The sequence below is a fragment of the Polyodon spathula genome, chromosome 2, assembly GCF_017654505.1.
Source record: "Polyodon spathula isolate WHYD16114869_AA chromosome 2, ASM1765450v1, whole genome shotgun sequence".
Taxonomy (NCBI): domain Eukaryota; kingdom Metazoa; phylum Chordata; class Actinopteri; order Acipenseriformes; family Polyodontidae; genus Polyodon; species Polyodon spathula.
In genome coordinates, this window is record NC_054535.1 from 28416617 (window position 1) to 28443580 (window position 26964).

Genomic DNA, 26964 nt, shown 5'->3' on the forward strand with positions numbered 1-26964 from the left:
ATATATATATGAGTACATGTTGATAAAATTATACATACTATATATCAGTGTCTCATTAGCACACCATATCAAAAAATTGCATCAAAACGTAACAAATCCACCGTTATAATAAAATAAGTGGGAATTTTTCCAAAACTAAAAATCTGTCTTCAGTTTAGAAGAGAAGTCAAAGATTCTGACAGTCGATCAGCCCCGGCCCTCCTCAGTAAAGTTGCCCATTCTATGCTTTTAAACATTTTGAGCCGTTGTCTCTCCTCATACCCAAGTACACCTACAACAGTTGGGTGTAGTCTGAGTTTAAATGCATTTCCTGTTTAGATTCATATAAATTTATTAATTGCCTTAGGATATTAGCATTTTCTAGGGAACTCTTTTGAATTTCACAGACTTGCAAATATATGCATATACATTCACAAAGCAAACAGACTTCCATAAGATCGCAAAATCTTTGAATATCTGTCCCATATTGCCCAACTGTAGTCCTTGGGTAGCCCATATATATATATATATATATATATATATATATATATATATATATATATATATATATATATATATTTTTTTTTTTTTTTAACCAAGTCATATTAGTATTTATTATTTGAATTATTGTCCATATAGGGCAATCGCTGTAGATACATAAACTATTTAAAGTTGCTAAGTGCTGTGTCAAAATGTGCATTGGAAAATAATGTCGTTAAAACAAGTATTTAGTTATTGTTTGAAAAACCTGGACTCATGGATGTACCCAAGAAAAAAGTTTGGAAAAGTTGTAAAGTTTAAAAAAGTTCTACCGTTTTGTTCTGTATCGTCTTGTGTATGGATTTTGTATTGTACAGTATACTGCAGGGAGAGACTGAATCTGGTTTCTGGTCTATACACCGTCTGGTGGATATCGACCATTAGTGCACCAACAGCAAGATGATTCAGAAGACAAGCTTTTTCTTGTTTAAAACTACTTACAAGAGCACAAACAGTCTTCGTGATACTGTCCTTCACAATTCTATATAAAGTTGCATGAAACCTCGAGTTGTACTACTGAGAAACATTTGACACTGAAATAAAGAATTGTTTTAAGTTACTACAGTGTTGATGCCTAAAATGGTCTATGTGATGTTGTAATCTGTGCATTTTTGCATGAACAATAATAAAAAAAAAAAAAATTAAATTTTTGAATTTGTCTTTTTGATGGTCTTTCATAATTTATAGTATGCAAGTTTAGGAAGTGGTCTTAAAATAACCTATACACAACCTCCATACGAGTTCTCTCATTTGAGATCCCATCTGTCTTTTCATTATTATATCATCCAATGATTAACTGTGCATCAGTTTGTGAAAGCTGTAGCCACTTGCAGTATTTACAGCTAAGAATAATTTGATGCTTAAAAACGCAGAATCTTAAAAGTTAAAAAAAAATAATAACAATAATCTTTAATCTCTGATAACCTGCCTGAGACCTGAAGCTGGATGTACAGTAATCCATTTAACATCACTAAGAAAACAAATGTAACTACTTATTTTTCAAGAACACTCTCATGTCACATCATCTACATATAAATACAGTGGCAGTGATAAAATGCAGGGAAACAGATAACATCAATGTTTTGTAGCTTGCTGCGATTTTAGAGTATGAAAGGGATTAATGTACAGTTGTAGTCAAAAGTGTACATACCCCAATGGAAATGTATAATTTCTACAAATTTCTCAAAAACAAAATATATAGGAAATCTTTTGTAGCAAAAGTTTTGCTTTTGTGGATGAGGAAAAAAAAAGTTACAAGAAATCGATGTTTACAATTACACCGTGTAACAATTTTTTTTTTTTTTTTTTGGTTCCTGGGTAGTAAGTGTTATTTCCTAATTGCTTATGCCTCAAAAGTATAGAAAATGGCTATTATTCCCCACAAACTTTGCTTTTGTGACCAGGACAGTAATATTTTGAAATTTACCTATTTTCCAGAACATTCTAGATAGATTCAGTGCTGAGTAAACTTGGAGTAACTTCTAGAACTTTCCAGTAATATAAATAGTAGTATAAATACAGGGGCCTTAAGCCCACCAGTTCAGTTTAGTTCCAGCTGCCTAAGTGGATACATATCTGCATTTTTCTGAGATGGCATCAAGAGGCTGCAAGCATCCGGCAGACGCATTTTGTTATGTCTGCAGCCAATTTATCAAGACAAGAGCGAAAAAGTACTCCTGGTAAGATGTGTGAGGCCTACAAGGCATATTTCGGCATGCCTGTCGGGGATCAAGACAAACCCTGGGCACCTCATTTCACCTGCGAGCACCGCAAAAAAAACTCTGGAAGGTAAGATGGACAATTGTTGCTCGGAGTTTTATGTTATAAAATTTGTTAAAATTTTTAAAATTGTAAAAGTTTTTAATTTTAAAATGTTTTACAATTTTCAATGTTATTGAAAAAATATATCATATATGAAAAATGTTGCGAGAATCTCTTACACATTTGTCATGGGTGAAATAAATGTATTTTTGTAGGATGGTACAGAGGGGAAAAGAGAGCCATGAAGTTCGCGATCCCAAGAATTTGTCGGGAACCCACTGACCACTCAAGCAACTGCTACTTCTGCATGGTGGACCCTTCCAAACGTCGGACTGGCAAGAATGCACCTGCTATCACGTATCCGGACCTTCCTTCATCCATCGCCCCGGTGCCACACTGCCATGAGCTCCCCGTACCCACTCCTCCGGAGAGAGAGCAGCCGTCTTTAGAAGAGAGCAGCACGTCAGAGAGCGAGGAAGACGTTGTAGATCCAGATGACAATTTCAGAGGTGGAGCTGAGGAGAGAAACCCATACTACCCCAACCAAAAAGACCTCAACGACTTGATTAGAGATCTTGGTCTCACCAAGTCCAATGCCGAGCTTTTGACGTCTAGGCTCAAGCAGTGGAACTTGTTGGATGAAAGTGTGCAAGTTGCAGATCACAGGAAGCGTCACCAACCTTTTTCCAGCTTTTTCACCCATCAAGATGGGCTCTGCTTCTGCCATAATGTGACCAGTCTGTTCGAGGCAATCGGAATCGCCTGTAACCAGAATGAGTGGCGCCTCTTCATTGACAGCTCATCCAGGAGCCTCAAAGCCATGCTGCTCCATAATGGTAACAAGTACCCGTCTCTTCCCCTGGCTCACTTGGTGCACCTCAAAGAGGATTACAACAGCATTAAGACCTTGCTGAACGCCTTGAAGTATGATGAGTACGGCTGGGAGGTTATAGGAGACTTCAAAATGGTGGCATTCCCGATGGGTCTCCAAGGCGGTTTTACCAAGTTTCCCTGCTATCTTTGCCTTTGGGACAGCAGGGACACCAAGGCGCAGTACCACAGGCGGGACTGGCCACAGCGGACCGAGTTCTCTGTGGGGAGGAACAACGTCAAGTGAGAGCCACTGGTGGACCCCCGGAAGGTGCTGATGCCACCACTGCACATCAAATTGGGCCTTATGAAACAATTTGTCAGAGCTCTAGATAAGGAGTCGGCAGCCTTCAAGTACCTTCAAGACTTCTTCCCTAAGCTGTCTGAGGCAAAGGTCAAAGCCGGTGTCTTCGTTGGACCACAGATAAAGAAGATCCTGGAGTGCAATGAATTCCCCAAGAAGCTCACTAGTAAGGAGAAAGCGGCTTGGAATAGCTTTGTCGCAGTGGTTCGGGGCTTCCTGGGCAATCACAAGGCCGAAAACTATGTGGAGCTGGTTGAGACACTGGTGAAGAACTAAGGCACAATGGGCTGTAGGATGTCCCTCAAAGTCCATATCCTTGATGCTCATCTTGATAAATTCAAGGAGAACATGAGAGCGTACTCAGAGGAGCAAGTGAGCGCTTCCACCAGGATATACTGGACTTTGAACGCCGCTACCAAGGACAGTATAATGACAACATGATGGGAAACTACATTTGGGGGCTGATTTGTGAAAGTGATTTACAGTATAATCGTACATCTTGAAAAACTACTCACTTTTAAATCTTTTGTAGTCATTTTCGTATTACTTTAGTATGAATACATGTTAATTTGGATTCATATGTTGTTTTTTTCTGACTTTATGTGAACGAAAAGGCACAAATTCGCCCGTTTTCTCATTGGAAATAGGTAAATTTCAAAATATCACTGTCCTGGTCACAAAAGCAAAGTTTGTGGGGAATAATAGCCATTTTCTATACTTTTGAGGCATAAGCAATTAGGAAATAACACTTATTACCCAGGAACAAAAATTGTGTTTCATAGTGTTATTTACTTCAGAATTTGTTTTGCAAAACTCCAAAAATGCTAACTGAAAAGTATTCATACCTTGACAAGGAAAATGAAATTAGCTAGTTGAGGCACCTTTAGCAATAATAACGATTAGGATAGTTGTCATTGAGCTTCTGGCATGATTCTTTAGTGACTTTTGACCATTCTTCAATGCAAATTTTTTCCAGTTCATTCAAATTGTGAGGACTTTTCTTGTGCACTGCCTTCTTCAACTCATACCAAAGATTCTCAATCGGAATTAGATCGGGACTTAATATACACTAAAATGACACTGGCTGCAAGTCTATTGTCGTTTTTTATACACAAATAAGCTTACTTGATATGAATGTCATGAACGATACAAGCAACTTCTTACACTACTTGGTTTGGTTAAATGAGTAGTACATAAATATGAAAGCTGAACATTAATTTCAACAAAGAACAACGACAACGTTATGTTTATATATATATATTATATATATATATATATATATATATATATATATATATATATATATTGTGTGTGTGTGTAGCCTACTTGAATAGGAATTACCCTGCTATGTTATGTTAAACCAAAACAATAAAAATAACGATCTGGTTCTCCCTTGCCTTTTTCAAGGAACATAATTTAATTAACAGAGAATAAAAACATAGTAAGTTAACTACTACCTAGTTAAGTTTAATTCATCGTGTTTGTAATCTACCAGCGTCTTCTGTTGCATACACATTGCTGATAATAATGCAGACTGTGTGTCAAACTAATGTTATTTTTGTCGTGCTTTTTTTTTTTTTTTAAACCATTTAAATGCAAAACCATAACAAAACATAACATCGTAAGTAATCTTTTTAAAATACACATTAAATAAATTTAAAACAAGTGTAATTAAAGTACAGTTATCGTACGCATCAGAAAATAAACCCGTTAATTATATTTTAACTTTCAATGCATTTAAATTTCTAGCTATCGTTTAACAATAAAAAATAAAAAAAAAAAGTTAAACTTATAACACACAAGTCAATCTGACTTTTATCACAGCAACAGCTCTGGAGGAACGTCATCAGTATGTAACGGACGCTCTATGATCACGGAAACACTTAAAATAAGGGTAACCCGACCCGGAGATGGTTATATTGAATCTCACCGCCATATTGCGGCGTTTAAGATAGTGTGGACGAGCTGCTGTTTCTAAAGCAGGAGTGAGGTTTACACTGCATACACCTTACTTACATCTGTAGCTGAAAGAAGAAAATGTCCAGACGGAGGCACAGTGATGACAATGATGGTAGGTGTCGAGTTCTGTACAGGTCAACCAGTACTAAATGAAATGTTATTACCTGCATATCAGCATAGGCGCAGCTGTATTCATACCGTGCTGAACTTAATTGACAGTAGTCCTACTAGTAGACCACAAGAAGGGTAGACCAGCTCAAAAAAAAAAAAAAAAAAAAAAAAAAAAAGTGCTTGACAGCAAGGATATTCATTGAAGGGGTTCATGGGACTTGCGCACGGGTTTCACAGTTTAGTTTTTTAAATTTTGTTTTACCATAAATATATTTGCCTCGTCGCGATGCTGAAAATCACAATTTTTCATTTTAATTTTTCAAATTAATATTTATAGATAACTTTTAAGTTCGATGGACTTCTGTTTCCACGGAAAAGGCATAACTGTATGTGACACATTTTCGTAACTTCATAACATAAACCTCTAAACAAAATCCAAAACGGTGAATTTGTTACTGGTTAAATATTGGCACAGTTCTGTCTAGGTAAACAGAAGTACCATACGAGGTAATGCAGCCTTCTGTACTGACATCGTAGAGGGTATTCGTGAAAGAAGAGTTGTGTCCCATATGACAACTACCGAAGACTAGTGTGCAGTGACATGTGATGGGATTTCTAAGCGCTTCAAAATGCATTTGATCTGGTTGTTTCAGGGATTTCAGATTGCAGTGAAAATTGTGTGATTTAGCCTTCTAACATTTTATGTCAGTGCAAGTGTGCATGTTGGACTTATTTTGGCAGAGTTTGTGATGTTCCTTTCCAAGAAGCTGTCCATCATTTTCCTGATTTACACAGATTGATTTGTCTTTGCCACCTTGTTGGAAAACATGGAATGAGAGTTGATTAGCAGTTTGCTACTCATGTGGACTGGCAGAGCTATACTGGTGTTTTCTGAAAAGAGGCTAATATTGCAGATAGCAGACTGTTTGGTTCAAATTGCATGTACTGCTAACAATTGATAGAGCCCTTGCATCTACAAGCTTCTTGCCCAGCATTGACTGCAAGCTATAACAGTGCTGTGGAGCAGAAGGGGCCAGGCTCTAAGACTTTTGGAATGCCCACCAGGGACTGCTGTTGGATCCAAAGGTTCTCAGGGAGAATAAGAGATAATGCCACTGGACTCAAAGGGTCCCAAGCAATACAGAGAAATATGAACAAGGAAGATGACAAAAAACAGATGTATGGACCTTTTGGGGCACCAGCGGTCTGAAGAGGAATGCACTGAGTTCAGAGGTCGTCACACTAGAATACACACACAGACACACACACACACACACACTAAATTAAATACATATAGTATATGGTAACAGAATAATGTGTTGTACCTTTGCTATTGGTTAAATGTCAGAGAAAGAGGAGGTGAACCATCTATACAGAAGGGTATTTAATGTCATGCAAAAATTGTAAGAAAGAGTAATCTGTTTGTCCTGTACCTGGGACCAGACTCCCTGCATATTTCAATAAACCTAACAACTGATTGAAGAAAAAGACTTTGTATTTTCTTGAATCTACTTACTCACCATCCTTTTTTTTTTTTTTTAAGTTACATCACACCTGTAACAAATTTGAATGTTACTGACCTTTCACTAACTGCCTTCCACTCTCAAGGAGGACAGCCTCACAAAAGGAGAAGAACGTCAGAACCCATTGAAATTGAAGACCGATTGGAATCCTTGATATGCAGAGTTGGGGAAAAGGTAATGTTGGTTTTAAAATTAATGTCTTTGTTTTATTCATATGTTGCTACAATAAAAAATAAAAACAATAACTCCTTGTGAAATGTACCATAATATAGAATCTGTCTCCCTGTAAATATATTTTATTATGGTTATTTAATCAATTGGCTAAGATTAACTAAATGAATGTCATAACTCCTGTTTAAGCAAGGCAATTACACACTAGAAGCATCTGGAGAAAGAGGAAATAAGTCTATTTGTAGCTTTGTAACATCTTTTCTTTTTTCTTTGGGGGGGGAAAAAAGTGCTGTAATGTATACCCTTTTTTGTTTATCACCTAGCTTACCATGTACATGTTCTCTTTTTAGAGTACTTCATCTTTGGAAAGCAATTTGGAAGGCCTGGCAGGGGTTTTGGAGGCTGACCTTCCGAATTACAAAAATAAAATCCTCCGGATCCTGTGTACTGTGTAAGTGTGAGACACTTGCATATTTGAACCTTATTTTAAGACCTGTTATTAGCTTCTGTACCCACTCTTTAATTTGCACAGTTTCCTTAAATTTAGTATCTGAAGTTACAACACTATAGACCTCTTCTCTGCGTTATTTCAGTCCCAGTGCATTCTGTGTCACTGAGCCCTTTCCAGTGGACATTTTTAACAGCACATAGAAAACCAGGTTCTTTACTAACTGAGCAAAAGCAGAACATAAAACAGCTATTAGAAACAACACTGTGTGCTGTTTCCACAGGGCCCGGCTGTTACCAGAGAAGCTCACTGTGTATTCAACGCTGGTGGGGCTGCTGAATGCTAGGAACTATAACTTTGGAGGGGAGTTTGTGGAGTCCATGATTCGACAGCTGAAAGAGACCTTGAAATCAAACTTGTATGATGAAGCTTTGTATCTTGTAAGTATAAATGCTGGCAGAGACAAGGTGTCAAGGGCCCTGCAAATTACAGACTTATTAGAGTAGGCAGAGCCCAAGAGTGGTCTGGATGTGAGAGTAATGTTGTAAATAAAACCCATATGCTTTCGAGGGGATATGGTGGTGACATAGTGCACAGATCAGTGTACTTCGGCCTTGCATGAGCTGGATGTTGGGAATTTGGGCTGTTTGCCAGTCCTTATTAACAGTAATGTGGACACTGAATGAGTGCAGGATGTGAGTGAGCTGTAGAGCAGTGTGCACTTTTCAGCAAGTCCTACTGGGTTAGCCAGTGCCACTTTACTAATTTTGTTATAGTGTCTGGTAACGTCAAAGTAAGATGGAAGCCATGCTGTACTGGGAATGTGATATTTATTGGCTAGCATATAAAGATTAGGCTAATTAATGGTTCAGTTATATATATCTATCTATTAGATAAATAAAAAGAAAAGTCAAAGTTAATGATGACTCTTTCTCTTGCAGGTTCGCTTCCTAAGTGATCTAGTTAATTGCCACGTGATTGCTGCTCCATCAATGGTGGCGATGTTTGAAAACTTTGTCAGTGTTGTTCAAGAGCAGGATGGACCCCAGGTAGGTTGCATTGAGTTTGACCCCAGACAGGTTACATTGAGTTTTCTATTGCTCTCTTGTGAATTTCCATCTGAGGGACTACACATTGAATTGGTTATGAGTTGCTAGGTTTGATGGTGGTATCATAAATGTTTTTCAGGCAGTGCTGGCATTAATACTATTCTATATCAAGAAGCATTTATGTTTCATTATACATGGTGTTTTTTTGGATTATTTAATAGTTAAATATACCTGGATTTATTCCTGCTTTTTGAGGGATTTCAAAAGCAATGAAAAAGATGGTGGACAATATTTATGGAAGGTTGTTGTGTTTTTATTTAGTTAAACTGGGACTATAGAGATGTACTGTCTCATAGTCATCCTGGAATGCCAACCCCATTTCTTCCTATAAGCCAGTTGCTTTTGCTCTTAACTTCTTAACAGCACCTAGAAGGCTAAGTAAGAATATGTGCAGTGATTCCTATGCAACCTGTTTAGCAACCCAGGGCAGTAAAGGTGTACCCTTGTGCATCAGGTGCGCTGTGACTGGTATGTGTATGCAGTGCTGTCCTCTCTTCCCTGGGTGGGGAAGGAGCTCTATGAGAAGAAGGACGTAGAAATGGAACGGATTCTAAACCAGATCGAAAGTTATCTGAAGTAAGGCAACTCTCACTCTGTTTTGTTTCCTGTTATGACTGAGTATGTACTTGCATGTTTACCAGTAGAAGCAACAAGCACATTTCTTGTCCCATGGTAGGCTATATTGTCAAAACAGCTAAACCAGTATGCTTGTTACAGTATTTATTTAAATGTTATGAATACTTGGGAAGAAACTCCAATTCTAGATTAATTCATTTCAGTTTTTTTGTATGCAGATCTAAAACTATGGGTTAGTATAACTCTTATAATTTACTATTAAATTTAACTGGGATATTACTCAGACTAGAAAATGTGTAACACATATTGCTGTGTCATGATATAAAACTGCAAGTGATTTCAGAGTTGTATGATAAATCACATCTCCCATAGACAGAGTGACATCAAACTGTGCGTGTGATTCAGTTCAAAAGCTAATAAAAATGACCTGAAATTCAGTTAACAATATCACACCCTCGGTGCCAGCTGCAAAAAACCAAACAAATCTTTGACATTTTTTGCAGACCTGAAAAGAACTAATGCACTCTAGCTAGCTGATTATTATAACATTAAAACATGGTTCAGACAATATTTATAAATGTAGGCTTGTATCAAAATGAATATCATTTTTCAGGAGGCGACAAAAGATACATGTGCCAATGTTGCAGGTCTGGACTGCTGAAAAACCACATCCACAGGAGGAGGTAAAAATTGGTATTTTTTTTCTTGTATTGGGTGTTAGTTTGTTAAAACTCAAGGCCATCTCACTTGGCTCTTTCAGCTAGTTTCAGAAGTATTTTCAACCAGGTCCTTTTAAATATTTATTTGGCCCTGCTGATCAGCTGAATGATTTAAGGACCTGCTTGAACCTCTTGGAAGACTTGTAATTAAATCAACTAAACTGGTTTCTGGAGAACATGTAGATCATGGTGATCTACCTTTTTTTTTTTTTTTTTTTTTTTTTTTTTAATAGTACTGAAGCCTTGTAGTGTGGTGTCTGTGTCCTTGTTCCTGATTTTCTTATGTTTTTCCCTGTGCAGTACCTGGACTGCCTGTTTGCACAGGTACAGAAAATGAAAAAGGATCGGTGGCAAGAGAGGCACATCCTTAGACCATACATCGCCTTCGATAGTGTTTTGTGTGAGGCTCTGCAACACAACCTGCCCCCGTTTACTCCACCTCCCCACTCCGAGGACGCTGTTTATCCAATGCCCAAGGTCATCTTCAGGATGTTTGACTATACAGATGCGCCAGAGGTAAGGTGAACTATACAGGTGATCCAAACCTTTTTAATGTGTTTGCAGCTGTTTATGTATTTCTCTTAATGTAATACTTCAAACATTTTCTTTTAAATAAGCTTCCCAGCCAGAGGCTGAGAAGCCTATTGTTGTTGCTGTGTTTTTTATTATTATTTTTCTGCCACAAGTTAGTCGCAGACTCATGAAAACGCATATGTAAGTAGATTCCTATGTGTGGACAACCAGACTGGCGTCCGCAAGTGAAAAAAGTTCACAGTTTGTCCACTAGGCTACATCTCGTGAAAAATATTGGACAATATTCAAAACTCTTGTTGACAAAAACAACTTAAGATGACGATATGACAATGTCAGCATGTAGCGCATGAATGGCCTATAAAAAAGAAAACGTTAAAAGAAAATCAATTGGACGGTTGGTTTGCTCGCCGCATTGGATTTGTGCAATATATTCAAAGATCTTCTTGTCTGAAACCGCAGTGTTGATTGGCACCAAAAATGTCACGTTTGCTCAGGACAAGGTCCTTTCTAAGTTTTGTAAAATCCCTGCTTTTTCGTTAAACGTGGATTCAGCGAGCAAAATAACAATTTCACGATTGCTATATTTACATATATTAAAGTATAAATCTATACTGCAATATACTAGAGACATGAAACTGAGTATGGTAGCAGAGGGTGATGTGACGTACTGTCAATTTCAAAAAGGCGTGTTTTGGTCACATGGTTTGGTGGCCATATTGGTAATTAAAAAACGACTTTTATGACACATAACAGAACAGTGTTATTCAAAGATCTTCTTGTCTGAAACCACAGTGTTGATTGGCACCAAAATTGTCACACTTGCTCATTAGAAAGAAGTTTCTAAATTTTGTAAAATCCCTGCTTTTTCATTAAATGTGGATTCAGCGAGCAAAATAACAATTTCACGATTGCTATATTTACATATATTAAAGTATAAATCCAAACATGGCCCATAATAAAGTAATAACCACTAAAGTTGAAAGCAGATTGGTCACATGGTTTGGTGGCCATATTGGAATTAACATTTATATTTTATCTCCTAGGGCATGCCGATGGGGTCATAGTTTATAATGGAACATGTATAGGAAGACATATGTGCTCTATGAAAAATGTCAACCCCCATGTCCTTTGACCACTCTAAAAGGTCAAGCTAAAAACTGGCTCCTTGCACCTCAGGGATCACAGGTAGTCATGGTTCATATGGAACACATATAGGAAGTCATAGATGCTCTATAAAGAAAAAATGTCATTACCCATGACCTTTGACCTCTGCTAAGGTTCAAAACCCACACATTGGCCTATAGCTCATGAGCTGTATCTAACACAGCGTAAGATTATGCTCTGTACACAATACAAATTAAGTAGCCCATTAACCAATTATAGGAAATGTAGTGAGCTGTATTGGTGATTTTTGTGATGATTGAACCATGTTTTCTTGGATGCCTTTATAGTTGCTAGCGACTCTAGTTAAGTTTACAATTGTCGCAGAAATCGTAAATTTGAAGTGTCTGTGAAATCTTAGAAATGGATGGAAGAACACTTGAAAAAATACAGTATGTCATGCACTGAAAATACAGATCTGCGAGTATCTGTAAATTGTTTGTGTTTGCATGCAGTGTTTACATGTAGCTATGTAGGTCAGCGAATAAGGTAAAAGCAAGTATGTACATTGGTGACAGCTAAAACTCAAAAACAAATTGTGGGAGCTGTTTTCTGTCTCCACAGAAAACAAATGCATCAGATAGCAGAAGTTTACCAACTTAGAGGCTTTCTTTACAACATGCTGTTTGTTTCAGAATCGTGGAAAACTCTATTAGCCTGGTTCATATAGTACTTGTATTGCAGATGAATCCGAAGCTGTGCAGCGTCACTATTTGCTGAAGCCAATGTTTAACTTGCACAAATTGTGGAAAGTTGGATACAGCTACATTTAAGTAGATGTCATTGGTACATCCATCCCCTCAACCAACATTATTCAGAGATGTCGGTATGTGACGGTGAGAGATTTTAGAATGACAAATGAAAGATTTGATCTGTTAAGGCTTTACACCGTCCCAAAAAAGACACACGTCGCAAGATTGTAGATTGTGTAATTCTGACTTTTCACACAGGGTCGGAGACCCTCGACTCCATCCAGAAATGTACAAAGTTACTGTCTCAATCATATCCTTATCTATAATCAAAATATGTGTGTATATGTATATACACATAATGCTTTGTAGAAGTGATGGATGTTTCCAGGGCCAGATTAACACGTAGACAAACTAGGCAGCTGCCTAGGGCCCAAAGTCATGGGTGGGGCCCAAAATGAAAAGTGTTTAACTCCCAGGTCAGTAGGTTTGATTTTGCTTGAAAACAGTAAATGATGTGTCTTTTGGGGGCAGCAGCGCATAAACACAAGAAGAAGAATGCAAGCATTTAGGGGGCATTAGAAATATTTGTACAAATTAGTGCTGAAAGCCCCGAATTGCCAAAAACATTATTCCGACCCTGGAGAAAGAGAGCATCTCCGATCAACAGTTAAACAAGTTGCTGTATTGGTGATTGAGAAAGAAGTAAGCCACGTTAAACTGTCCATACATTTTAAGGCCAGTCCGTAAATAAATAAATAATTAACATTAACATAAATAAATGTCTGTGATTTTGGATTATGGCATTGGGCTCGAATGCCATATGCCTACACCTAATGTGATGGCAAAGAAAAGTATCAAAAGAAGAATGCCAATTAACAATATTGTGCTGAAATTTAGCATACTCATTCTTCAACCAATTAGCCAAAGCACAGTGAGCTCAGGAGACATCGTTCAGCTTGCAATGCTTTTATGTTAATCTATAGCCTGGATGGAATTTATGCAGTAACAAGTGACTGACTTGACGTATCTAAGATGGGATATGGCAGGTGAGGAAAACTGGTACAAAATTACGCTCTTGTCTACACGTAGCGGAGAGATGTTTTCCTACACTTGCTAAGTTTGCCATTAATATGTTGGCTTTGCCAACCAGTACTGCCGAATTAGAAGACGTTTGTTCTCAGCTGAACCTTGTAAAAACAGATGTAAGAAATCTGTTGTCTACAGACATTCTGAATTGAATTCTGATGATCAAGACTGCTGTTAAAAACAGCACCAGCTTCAGACCATGAATAATCCAGTCAGCAAATGTGTACATGTATGACCATAAGGAAATCAGACCTAAAGAAATGTAAGTACACTAACCAGCCTATTTTATTGTAAATGTATGTCTGTAAAAACAAAATTACAAGGCTGGCAACCCTGATTTAAATACACGACAATGTACAGGTATGTTTGTTTTTTTATTATATTTTTGTGGACTGCAGGGACCTACAATTAGTGGACACACGTTTGAGCACCCTCCTATACAGAAGTATCATGTTGTTTTTTAATTGGATAACAATCAAAATAGGGTGGTGGTGTCCATATTCAAACTCTTGTATTTTTAGTCAGTAAATTGAGAAAGGTGACTTATCGAGCTCCACAATGAGATTTGACGTTGGCTTCAGGTTTTTCCAAATTTTATTTTTAAAATCTATTTAGCACATCGCCATAAATTAAACTGTTAATGTCAGATTCGGTCAGTCGTTCAGAGCAGTGCGTGAAACTTTCGTCATAATTAATAACTAGAATTTGGCATAATTAACCATTTCAAAACCATGTATAATAACTTAAACTAAAATTATACCTTTTGCAAATTGGTCGAGTGTGAGTTAAGCTAATTGTTTGTTGTTAGTTATTCGGGAAGGTAGGGGCCCCGTGATGAGTTTGTCTGGCCCTGCATGTTTCCCCTACCTTGCATTGTCTTAAGTAGCAGTACTTATGTTCTCAACATTCCTGTATCACTAGGAAATAAATCTGTGTTACTGTGTCTGAAACAGTGATTTATGCCATAAGGTAGTGATACTTAAAATAAATCTTGCAAAGAAAACTGGAACCCATATTTTTGGTAAAGTAGTGTTTAGAATTTGTAGATATAAACCCTGGGCTTTAGCCACTTCAGATGTAATAGTTTTATTATATTATTGATTTATATACAGGTAGCGAAAGCTGACCTTGCTGTCAGCTAAAGGACTGATTGATGCTGCTTCAAAGGTCTCGTCCGGCTTCATTGTTGGTACTGGGAATGGGAGTGGCAGTATTCTGAAATACTACAGTCATTGCGGGCAGACTTTTCTCTGCCTTTCTCTGTCTCATAATTTTTGTTTTTCAGATGCACTTTTTTTTGCGTTTTTTGTTTTTTGAACATTGGGCAGATATTACGATATTGATTTATTGTCACGTACCGATATCTGCTTGTGATAATAATTAAAGAGAACCAGACTGTCGTGCTGTTGACCATTTCAGTTGCATTGTGTTACTCCACCACCGCACTGTCTAAAGCAGGCTCTACCATTGCGGGGGGGGGGGGGGGGGGGGGGGGGGGATTTTGATGAATAGATGGTAAAAATATTCATCAAATGATTCTAATAATTGTTGCACAATGAGCTCCAGTAGTGACTGGCTGAATATATGATTGATGTAAACCTGCTTTCCTCCAGGGCCCTGTCATGCCTGGCAGCCACTCAGTTGAGAGGTTTGTAATAGAGGAGAATCTTCATTGCATCATCAAGTCTCACTGGAGGGAAAGGAAAACCTGGTAAGAAAATTAATTGTACTTGGGTTAATTTTGGGAACAATGGGTATGTGTTACTCATAAGAACATAAAGTTTACAAACGAGTGGAGGCCATTCGGCCCATCTTGCTTGTTTGGTTGTTAGTAGTTTATTGATCCCAGAATCGCATCAAGCAGCTTCTTGCATAATCCCAGTGTGTCGATTTCAATAACATTAGTCATTTTTCATTCGAAGGCGGCTAGTTTACTTGGTTTGTACGTGTCATCCTTTTGCATGACACTGAACAAGACAGACTGTTCTAAAAACTGCACTTGTTGTTACACTTGGAGATATGGGGCAGCGTTCTACTTCATTTGCTACTTTTTGGCTTGGAGTCTAGGCATCATGGAATTGCACCCTTTTAGGACGGGGCAACTCAGCTTTGAAGGTATTGTGGGCCATTTGAAAATCTGGCAGAGCTGGAGGCTGCAATAATTGTAGATACTGTTTTTATTATATATGGCTGGATCTGAATTGCACTTAATATGTATGACATACTTAATACTATTCAGTGTAAAGTAGGGCAAGGCATTGCTGTTTCAGAAAGCAGCAGTGAGAATTTTAAGAGTGTGAGTTCACAAAAACACATCTGGACATGCATTTGCTCAACAAGCACAATACTAATCTACATTCCTACAAGTTAACTTAATCTTAGTCGCCTCTCCTACGTAGAGCACCTGATGCTCAATGTTGCGGCAGCAACCAGTGACTGTAGAAGCTGAGCTCCATTTCCTGCCCACAAACTTAATTAACCAAACTGTACTTGTTTTAAAAACTTGCACACTCATCAGTGCAAACCTTTTTAAAATCCTGATTAACTAACAAACATTTGAATACAGTAGTCCGTCAACTGTCCGACTGCGGTGGGACCAGAGTAAGAGTGAATATGTAAAAAGTCAGATGAATGAATCCTGTTTTACAAACTATTATACACAGCTCTAACAATTACTTTAGTCACACAATTATTGTTTTGAGATTCGGCTTTTATTAGGGAGCTCCCCTAAATCCCTTGTTTAGAAAGATACAGGGTATTAATGCTTGTGACAGGGTAGCTGTGTGGGTGTGGCATTCGCTGATGAGTGACAGGCAGGAGATCGAGACGGAGGTTGAAGTTGATATGCCCCACAGACTAACAGGATTTATTTACATGTCAACGCACTGAACAGCTCATATGACACTGCCAGCAGTGGAAGCACATGGAGCACATTGCTACAGTGTATGAAAACTTTGGAAGGATCTACAATATCTGAACTAATCTTCTCTGTTCAATAATAAACTAACGTTGCTGAAGAGGTTGATCATTGCGGATAAACGATTAGGGCGGATAAATGACGGATTACTGTATTAAAAGAAATTAAAAAGCAACATCCATTCTCAATTTTTTTAGATCAGAAAACGATAGAAATGACGGAAGACTTATTTACCAAGTCAAACGCCTTCAAATTACCCGCTTAAGAAGCATTGTAAAAATAGTAACCATACACTTCTCTAATGCGATGACTGTTTGCATTCTCTTCACTGTCTTTCACATATGGGCAATACTGTTGTAACTGCTTGAAGACAGTTCTTCAAATGTCGACAGCTGAGAAATGTGGAGTTTTAATTTGATAATCCCCATCGACAAGAGCACTCTCGCAGACAAGTTGATCTGAAGCTGATCAGGAACAGTTAAACAACTCTAGAGTAGGACCCCCAGAATTTCTGTTACCTTTTGGGGTTTAACATTCATAATGTTGTTGTGCTGCAGGTCTGTCGGTTCTTCCTAGAAGTTAGCTTTAGTTGCATTAAAACAGCTTCGACATCAGCATAAAGCTGATTCTCGACAAGTCCTAGTACTAGCGCAGGTGGTTTCAGGTCAGCCTCCACTGTGGTATTGAGATCCTGTGCTTAACTTGTAGCACATGTTTTCCTGGGATATTATGCAGAGGCATGAAAATTTAAATGTGGAATCTCTCTTAAGTAAGGCAATCTAGTCCTTTTTCATTTCCAACCGTGGAAGGTGGGCCTTCAGCAGTTAAACAGTCTTCTTCAAGTCAATGTTTTTACCTGTTCCTTCAAAAAAACTTCAACAGTTGCTTGTAAATGTCCTCTCTCCGCTTTTGGCCAGTAAGGGGCATTAATGTAAGCATTTCCTCCACTCATTTTTCACCATTGTGAATACACACTCTAACAATTAACTGCGCGTGTCTGAACGATGTGTGGACTGGTCTAGTGCTAGACAGAAATATTCAGCATTTTCCAGATCATTGCACAGCTGAGTAAACAAGTTTTCAGATACTGTAAATCCAGAAATATTTGTAAATAAATAATAATAATGTAACAATGTTTCAGAACACCTTTAGCAGCGCAAACAGTTACAGTCCTGTTGATAACACCGCCTCTACAGCAAGGTTGCTTAAGGTATTGCTGTACAATGCATCCAGTTTACAGCTTCAGTGGGCAGCTCCTATTGCCATGCTCCAATGTTGGAACTTTGTAGGGATCCACACATTCCTTCAACGTCTCGTAGTTTTTTTTTTTTTTTTTTTAATGATTTCTTAATGTACTTTTCAGTTTGATTTTTAATTCTTGGGCTAACTTTCTAGCAGCATTTTAGTTCCTGTTTTCAGCTACATAGTGCCTGGTTTTAGCTCGATTCTCAACAGTTACGCTGTTTTACGGACCTCGTTTAGCTCCAGATTTGCTTCGCTGTGTTTCAATGACAGCTTGATTTACAGATGCTGTTAAGTCTTTGTCAGGACCATCATTTTGATCGGGAATGCCAGGATGAGTAGCAGGGGTCCTTTTGACCCAGGACAAAATAGATTTTTGTGACATTACTCTGCAGTAAAAACAAATTCCAATTCCCAGTTAGGATTGAATACTTTTGTGTTCATCCCTGATTTTGTGTGTGTTGGTTGCCATTTCTTTTCTCCTTTTACATCAACTGCAATTCAACGTTTACCGTTAACCTCAGGCTATTTCTGTGCACTGTTGATAATGTTGCTTTATCCCACCCTTAAAGTCAAAAAGCTTGAGGCTGCCAATCACTGGCCTGTTTGTCCAAGGCTGTCCTGTTCATTGGTAGGAAAATAGTAGGTTTTAGCATACAGTATTTATGAATAACATAATTTGGTGATACAAAAAAATGACTTGTTTGTTTACTGCACATGGAAAGACTTGTGTCACAGACTAAGGGGGAAGCATGTTGAGTAAGCTGGCTCTAAGAACTGCAAAATCTCAATATACAACTGTTTGTTTTTTTACTAGTACATTGGATGGACAGGAACCATGAGTAACTTTCATTTGCATTAAACTGTTGTGTTGCTCTTGACCCTCAATATGGATCTTAACGTTGGCTATATTTGATAATTGTGATTTTCACTATATTATGTAAAAAAAATATATATATTTTATATATATATTTTGATCATTTTGTTTAATTTTAGTGCTGCTCAGCTTCTTAGCTACCCTGGAAAAAACAAGATTCCACTCAACTACCACATCGTGGAGGTACGTAAATTAGAAATTCATCTACAGAATGTTGCCCAAACACAGGTGCATGTTGCCTCAAATGACATGCTGTTAAATATCAGAGGTGCTGTAGATGGTCTCTTTATCAGGCAGGCAGGAATGTAGCAACAGTACTGAGTGCTTTTGTATATTTAGTCCTACAAATAGCTTCTATTTGTAGGACTAAGTAGACATAGCACTGACCATCGAAAATCAGTTCTGTACAGTAAAGTGCACTTTTATAAATGGCCAATGAAATTGGTTTACAGGTGATTTTTGGAGAACTGTTCCAGCTGCCACAGCCTCCACACATCGATGTCATGTACACCACGCTGCTGATTGAGCTCTGCAAACTGCAGCCTGGCTCTTTACCACAAGTCGTATCCTTTTTATGTTTGTACTCTATCTATATTTTATTGTAAATGAGTGCATATGTTTCGTAAGCATTGCATACTTGAAAATGACCCTTGATTTGAAACTGCCAGCTCGCCCAAGCTACAGAGATGATGTACATGCGTCTAGATACAATGAACACAACTTGTATAGATAGGTACGTTTCTTTATCTTGTATACTATTTTTTAATTAATTTCAAAAGCCAGTTGCCATCATAGTCCCACAAATCTGTTATACAGGTCTTTACCCTGTTTTCAGGCCACACACTATCTTTTAAATAAAATATCTTTTATATAAAAATAATTTACAGTAATATGCAGCAAACATATTTTAACAGGAGTCGGCAACCATAGCGAACATTAAAATAAACAAAATATGATGTTGCCTGAACATTTGGCAGTTGGGATTAAAACAGGCTGTGTTTTGCTGTGTCTTGAAAGTGTGTTTAAATTAATCCACAGAGGGTGTACTGTATGTATAACCTGCAGATGTCTAATGTACGTATGTCAATTTCACATGGACATTCCTTGACAAGTTCAGTCGCATATGTTTGTGCAGTGGGGGGTATAGGTGTGGTACTCCAAGTGTGCTTTTTTAAAGGGTTTTCCTACCTGTACTTAATGGAACTTTTTTTTTTTTCACTCCTTTCTAGGTTTCTCAACTGGTTTTCCCATCATTTAAGCAACTTCCAGTTTCGATGGAGTTGGGATGACTGGTAAGAGCTTTCGTAGCACTTTTTATTGGTGCTTGCCCTAATTCTTGATGATGCATGTAATGCAGGGTTTTTTTGTTTTTTGGGGGTTTTTTGTGGAGAAAACGAGGAAACATGATCTACATTATCTGTATAAATGTAACTGCTTTTCTGAATTTTCAGCTGTTATGTTATGATGTTTCTAGGTCTGACTGCTTGACTCAGGACCTTGATAAGCCCAAACCAAAGTTTGTAAAAGAGGTGCTGGAGAAATCCATGAGGTAATTGGTCAAGTGTAGTTTTGTCAAGTTTGTCATTTTAAAAGTTTTTGTGTTACTAAATCTACTAGCGTAGTTTTAGGTCATTGCAAATGTCCTTGACTAACTGCATGAAACAAATCTGAAATAAAAGCTTTTCTATGTATTGGCATTACATTTTTTTTTTTTTTTTTTTTTTTTTTTTTTTTTTAAAAAAATTATTTTTTTTTTACAGGCTTTCTTATCATCAAAGGATTGTGGACATTGTACCGGCTAACTTCTCAGCGTTGATACCAGCAAACCCCATTTTCATATATAAATATATGGGTGAAAATAGCAGTAAGTATGAGCTGAGGTTTAATTCAAGATTCCAGAAACTATTTTGGTTTATTTTTTAATGAAAGTATTCTATTGCACAAGTTCATACTGATAAACTAATATTTTGGATGCGTGTCCTGTGCTAAAACACTTCACCTCCCTCTGTAGCATTGTGAAAACAGTCTAGCCTCATACGCCAACACGCACTGTGAAAACAGTCTAGCCTCATACGCCAACACCTATGCACCACATTGTGTGCTGCTGGACAGATTTACAAAGTAAGTGGAGCAGGGTCTAATTACATAAATATAGTAGCTTTTCTGATTTTACTTTCCACTCTCCCACATTTACCTTAGGTTCCCTGCCAGGGTACCCTGTCACGATCGCCATCAGCAATGCAATTATAAACAGATCCTCGAACGACGAGATCCTGACGATCCTGAAAGATGTTCCCAACCCCAACCAGGAGGAGGATGATGGTCAGTCTGATTTGGATTATTTGAGATTTGATTAAATTCTTCTGGCTGGGTTTTATTTTGTTTATTTTTTTTTTCAAGGCACTGGAGACTGAAGTATTTGCATTGCCCCACAGTGAAGGGAAAGTACAAGCAATGTGTGTTTTCAAATCTGGAGGGATCACCCATTCATGGGGAGGTGGAAAAGTTTACTCCATTCTCCTCCAGTCCTTGGCCTCGAGAATGCCTGCAGTTGTCCCAGTATCCTAGTGTGCTGGAATGGTTTTATAATTTGAATTAAAAGCGGTCTTGTGTTCCCTGTGATAGATGAAGGCGACAGTTTCAATCCTCTGAAGATTGATGTGTTCCTGCAGACCCTGCTTCACATGGCTGCGAAATCTTTTAGCCACTCCTTCAGTGCTCTGGCCAAGTAAGTGTTTCATGCAATACAAAGGTGTAGCTTTAAAACTATGTTGCTAATATTACTTTATTCATTTAAAAGATAAATGTACTTTTTTGTGCACCACTAGCAGGTATAACTTAATAAATATTTCTCTTTCCCTCCCTGCAGATTTCATGAGGTACTGAAAAGCTTGACTGACAGTGATGAAGGGAAGCTGCACATCCTTAGGGTGGTGTATGAAGCCTGGAGAAATCATCCTCAGGTAACTAAGCTGGGTATTTAAACCATTTTGTTCAGAACAGTCCTAATTCTAAATATATTAATACATGTGTTTCTAGAGCTAAGAGGGGACTCAAAAGACTGAATTGTGAGAACCCTTGATTTATATTGTAATTGAAACTATTTTGAGCCTATTCCGTATTTTATAAATCTGAACTGTCTGTATAAAGGTATGTCTTTTTTTTTTTTAGGTCCCAAAAACAAGATGCTTTTAAACTGAACTGCATTCTGTGTATATAGTAAATCTGCCACATACTGTATATTTTGTGACCTGTGAACATATCGTCTGCTTTTTGTAGCACATTTTGTGAAAAGTATACACACTTTAAAATAAAATTACATGGGAAGTCATACATTGTAGCAAAGCGTAGCCTATGAGAAATTGGTTATGATCTCATCTCAGATGGCAACACATTGAATGTTGGCTTTTTCTCTTCATCAGATGATGTCTGTGCTGATTGATAAGATGATTAGAACACAGATTGTTGACTGTGCAGCGGTGGCAAACTGGATCTTCTCTCCAGACATGGCCCACGATTTCACCAGGTAACAGTGTAGTAGGGCAATGTATAAGCAGAGCACACTCCTGTACACATGTTGATGAAAAAACGTGTACTGGTCAAGAAGGTTGTGTACTTCTTAAGTAAAAAATAAATAATACCATTGAGTCACAGCTTGGTAGTCACTGTGAATTGTTACCCATTGGTACAGGTTGATCTGTAACTTTGTGTGTGTGTGTGTATATATATATATATATATATATATATATATATATATATATATATATATATATATATATATATATATATATATACATATATACACACACATACACATATACATACAGTTCTGGAACAAATTAAGAGACCACTGCAAAATTATCAGTTTCTCAGTTTTATCATTTTTGTTTTATTCTATAAACTACTGACAACATTTCTCCCAAATTCCAAATAAAAATATTGTTATTTAGAGCATTTATTTGCAGAAAATGACAACTGGTCAAAATAACAAAAAAGATGCAGTGTTGTCAGACCTCGAATAATGCAAAGAAAATAAGTTCATATTCATTTTTAAACAACACAATACTAATGTTTTAACTTAGGAAGAGTTCAGAAATCAATATTTGGTGGAATAACCCTGATTTTCAATCACAGCTTTCATGCGTCTTGGCATGCTCTCCAAGTACAAGGTTGTCCTGGAAGAAAACTTGCTTCTTTCTGCTCTGACAATGTTCCCCAACTCTGAGGATTGGTTTTTCTAGCAGGACAATGCTCCATGCCACACAGCCAGGTCAATCAAAGTGAGGATGGAGGACCACCAGATCAAGACCCTGTCAAGGCCAGCCCAATCTCCAGACCTGAACCCCATTGAAAACCTCTGGAATGTGATCAAGAGGAAGATGGATGGTCACAAGCCATCAAACAAAGCCAAGCTGCTTGAATTTTTGCGCCAGGAGTGACATAAAGTCACCCAACATCAATGTGAAAGACTGGTGGAGAGCATGCCAAGACGCATGAAAGCTGTGCTTGAAAATCAGGGTTATTCCACCAAATATTAATTTCTGAACTCTTCCTGAGTTAAAACATTAGTATTGTGTTGTTTAAAAATGAATATGAACTTATTTTCTTTGCATTATTCGAGGTCTGACAACACTGCATCTTTTTTGTTATTTTGACCAGTTGTCATTTTCTGCAAATAAATGCTCTAAATGACAATATTTTTATTTGGAATTTGGGAGAAATGTCAGTAGTTTATAGAATAAAACAAAAATGTTCATTTTACCCAAACACATACCTATGAATAGTAAAACCAGAGAAACTGAATTTTGCAGTGGTCTCAATTTGTTCCACAGCTGTGTGTGTGTATCTCTATCTATATTGTCTTAATGACATTTCTGAAAAAAATGTCAATTGATAGTTTGACGATATACCCTTATTATATAATCAAGTGATTTTGTCATTGTATCTGATTTGATTGTGTATTGCAACAAATTGAACTTTACAAAACCGCTGCCATCCGTGTCTGAGACGCCATTTGAGGTAGTGACCTCATATTTTGCAATATCAAAAAGAGAATGTATTTTTTAGTAAGGGCTTCTGATTTCCAATTTTAAGCAATAAAACACCCTCGATACCAAAAAAAAAATGAAATTGGTGTATATCCAGTAAACGACAGATAAAGTGCCTAAATATACAAACCCTAGAAGATTGTGCCTGTAACCATAAGGAATTTGTACAGCAAAGGAAAGGAGTGTGCTAGTGCTGTCAAGTTACTATACATATTGTGGCAGAAAAGATTTACATGAAACTCTGAAAAATAGCTACAAATAAGCATCGAAAAATGAAATGCAATAAAAGCAGAGGCCCTAGTTATAATGTATTGTATTCTGGAAAGTGTTTGTAAAAAAAATAAAAAAATGTTTTATATACAGTAGTCCCTCTAAACCAGGTTGTCCGAAAAATCGATGTCTGGTTTTAAAAAAAAAAAAAAAAAAAAAAAAACATTTGTTGAGCTCAGTTTAATGAATGAATAAATCATTAATGTGAATTCATTGTGTTCTCTGTACACATTACATTATGTAAATCTGTACAGTAGGCATGTACAGTAATAAAAAAAATATTTATCTGTACACTTTAGCCTATAGGCTACTGGTAACACTAAATATATCCTGTGTCATTGTACACAACTGTACAATGCAGTAATAAGCCCATCATTGGTACTGCATAAATGTCTGTAATAGCGAGCAACTACTGTATTTATATGAACACAAACTATAAAATATGGCACAGTTCTATAATAAACCATGTTTTGAGCTATTTTAATAGATACTAGCCATTGACCCAAAATATGTTTTTTATGCAGGTTTTATGTTTGGGAAATCCTGCACTCCACTATTCGTAAAATGAACAAACATGTGCAGAAGATACAGAAAGAGCTGGAGACTGCCAAGGAGAAACTGGAAAAACAGCACAGTAGAAAGGTAAGACAAAAGCATTATTTTTGTGCGGTTTGCAAAGGGTTTTTTAGTATTTTGTTTGGTAGTTGCTCCTGTCTTTCAGGCGGATGATCTTGTGTAGATCTCTCTGAATTAAGGGTCATCTTGTTTTTTCCTTTTCAGAAGGACAGTGGTGACGAGGAGGAGGACAAGAACAGTGATGAAGAGGATGGGCTGTTAGAAGACCAAATTGAACGTCTGCAGGAGAAAGTGGAGTCTGCTCAGAGTGAACAGAAAAACCTTTTCCTGGTCATCTTCCAGGTAGGGTTGGTTTGTTTGGGGGCTGCATGCACAAACTGCACCTTTTAACATTAAATCCATCAGTAATCAATGAATGTAGGTTGGAGAGAGAAATAATTAAGTTTTTTACTGCCAGCTTATTTTGTTTGTGTTAAAGCGCTGACAAACAAGACTGGATGTACTGTTGAGAATTAAAAATGTCATTTTCTTTATCATTTTTTTTTTAATTGGCATCTTGTCTCCAAACCTCTTCTGTTTTATTGTGTTCAGTAATCTTCGAGACAAGTTAGTTAGTACCAAATAGGCAATGTGTGTGTGGATCTTTTCTCTCTGGATAAACCTTGATTTTTATTTTTATTTTTCAAGTTATCCACCTGTCACGTCGATCATTTGCTGAAATGTTAGTGGTACTTAAGTGGGTGTTTTCATTATTCCTTTTGAATTTTTTTATTTTTTTTGTTCCCTTCACAGCGCTTCATCATGATGCTCACAGAGCACTTGGTGCGTTGTGAAACCGGAGGGGTTGACTTCAACACACCCTGGTACAAGAACTGCATTGAGAGGCTGCAGCAGATCTTCCTAATGGTACTTCAGCCTTCCTATTTTATTTGTAATCCCAGGGCTTCCGAGCTAGCGTCATCATTTTATAAACATGCAGCTTTTAACAAAATTAAACCATTTAAACTTAGATTGTTTTAATTGTATTTGGTTTTGGTTCTTTACTAGTCTGTGTTGATAAGACACTGCTCCCCATTTAGTAAGCACTAAAATGAAACCCTGATAAATTTCTTAGTTCTTGAGAGAATCCTTGTTTTCCCTACAGCATCACCAGACTATCCAGCAGTACATGGTCACATTGGAGAACCTGCTGTTTACAGCTGAGCTTGACCACCACATCCTGGCTGTCTACCAGCAGTTCTGCGCTCTGCAGATGTAAAGACCATTTTCACAATGACAGGAGCCTGGAGATTGAATGGTGTCTAGTGTGAACAGAGACTTGGCATTTCTTGCATCAAGATTTCCATTTGAGAGGAGCCTTTTATTAATAGTTATACTTTTTTTTTTTTTTTTTTTTTTTTTTTCCCCATTCAGGGTCACTTGTTATTTTTGCAGACCTTTTTTCTAATTTTGTTTTGTTTTGAAGAAATTAAGCGGTCGGCATAAAACCATTAAATGAGCAAGGCTATTCTTAGAAGGAACAATGTGGACATTTCATCATTTTGTTTTTTTTTTTTTTTTTTTTGTGTGGGGGGGATTCTCCAAGAACTGATCTGTTAATGTTTGTTAGACTCCCATAGTTTTAACTTTTGAACTTTCAACTACAAGAAGCTAATTATTGTCTTAAGTGAGTTCAAAAATATGTGTTCGCTTTGAAGTTGGATATATTGTTGATGCTATGAAAAAAAAAAAAAAAAAAAAAAAAAAAATCATCTAGCCAAACTCAAAGGAATCCAGAACAGCCAACTAATATTTTAATACACTGTACAGTCTGCAGAATGTGTGTGTGTGTGTGTGACAGTAGTATTAAACGGTGTGAATTGGAAGCATGGCCTATACTTTTAAACACACACAAGCCTGAAAAGAGAGGGAACAATTGGATGAAATACACTGGTATCTATTACCTTTTTAGAATTGTGTGTCTTTACTATTTCTTTTTTGTAGTTTAGGGTGGGTTGGGGAAATTGCATAATTGAACTTTCCCTTTTTAAAATGTTATTACTTCTACACTACACTCGCAGGTCCACTGTAAGCCATTACAAAAAAAGTTAGTTGAATGGAAGCTCTCCATAATGTACATTCAGCTATTTATTTACTTTTTTCCAGACACTTGGTGATGTTTTACAGCATGCCTGCATGGATGTGTACAGTGTGTGTGACTAACAAAGTTTTGTGTGTACTTCATTGCCTTTCACATATTGTGTATCCTCTACGGCTCCTGCATCAGTCCATTTTTGACTGCACATATTCTCACCTAGCACACCACCTCTACTTTCAACCAAACAATCTAGTGATAGTGGCATGTATCATAGCCAAATTAGTATTAAAAAAAAAAAAAAACTCATGGCGAGTCTTTTGAAATACTATATATTTGTTAAGTACATGTGGGGGTGGGGGGGGGGGGCGCTTATGGTACTGAATACCATGGTTGAACTGAACGGATAATATGACA

The 26964-nt window shown here is 37.3% G+C and overlaps 1 protein-coding gene across 1 annotated transcript; it reads left to right on the top strand.

Moving 5' to 3' along the window:
• Window positions 1-5370: 5370 nt before the first annotated feature.
• Window positions 5371-26338, top strand: LOC121294935 (nuclear cap-binding protein subunit 1). The gene is made up of 23 exons (XM_041219158.1): window positions 5371-5525; window positions 7133-7221; window positions 7569-7669; window positions 7950-8106; window positions 8608-8715; window positions 9230-9351; window positions 9965-10034; window positions 10371-10586; window positions 15157-15254; window positions 18699-18762; window positions 19032-19142; window positions 19248-19312; window positions 19809-19871; window positions 20054-20128; window positions 20340-20443; window positions 20779-20901; window positions 21205-21307; window positions 21449-21542; window positions 22002-22105; window positions 24422-24539; window positions 24678-24815; window positions 25266-25379; window positions 25618-26338. Exons 1-23 carry the CDS (start codon window positions 5492-5494, stop codon window positions 25729-25731), a joined length of 2385 nt encoding a protein of 794 aa, XP_041075092.1. The 5' UTR covers window positions 5371-5491; the 3' UTR covers window positions 25732-26338.
• Window positions 26339-26964: the final 626 nt, after the last annotated feature.

What these genes read in the sequence shown, in the direction of transcription:
- LOC121294935 (XM_041219158.1), top strand. Translation starts at nt 5,492, where the DNA reads ATGTCCAGACGGAGGCACAGTGATGACAATGATG. An exon ending in CTCCGGATCCTGTGTACTGT is followed by an intron (nt 7,670 to 7,949) that starts GTAAGTGTGAGA and finishes CTGTTTCCACAG; the next exon opens with GGCCCGGCTGTTACCAGAGA. An exon ending in CTGGCTCTTTACCACAAGTC is followed by an intron (nt 19,143 to 19,247) that starts GTATCCTTTTTA and finishes TGAAACTGCCAG; the next exon opens with CTCGCCCAAGCTACAGAGAT.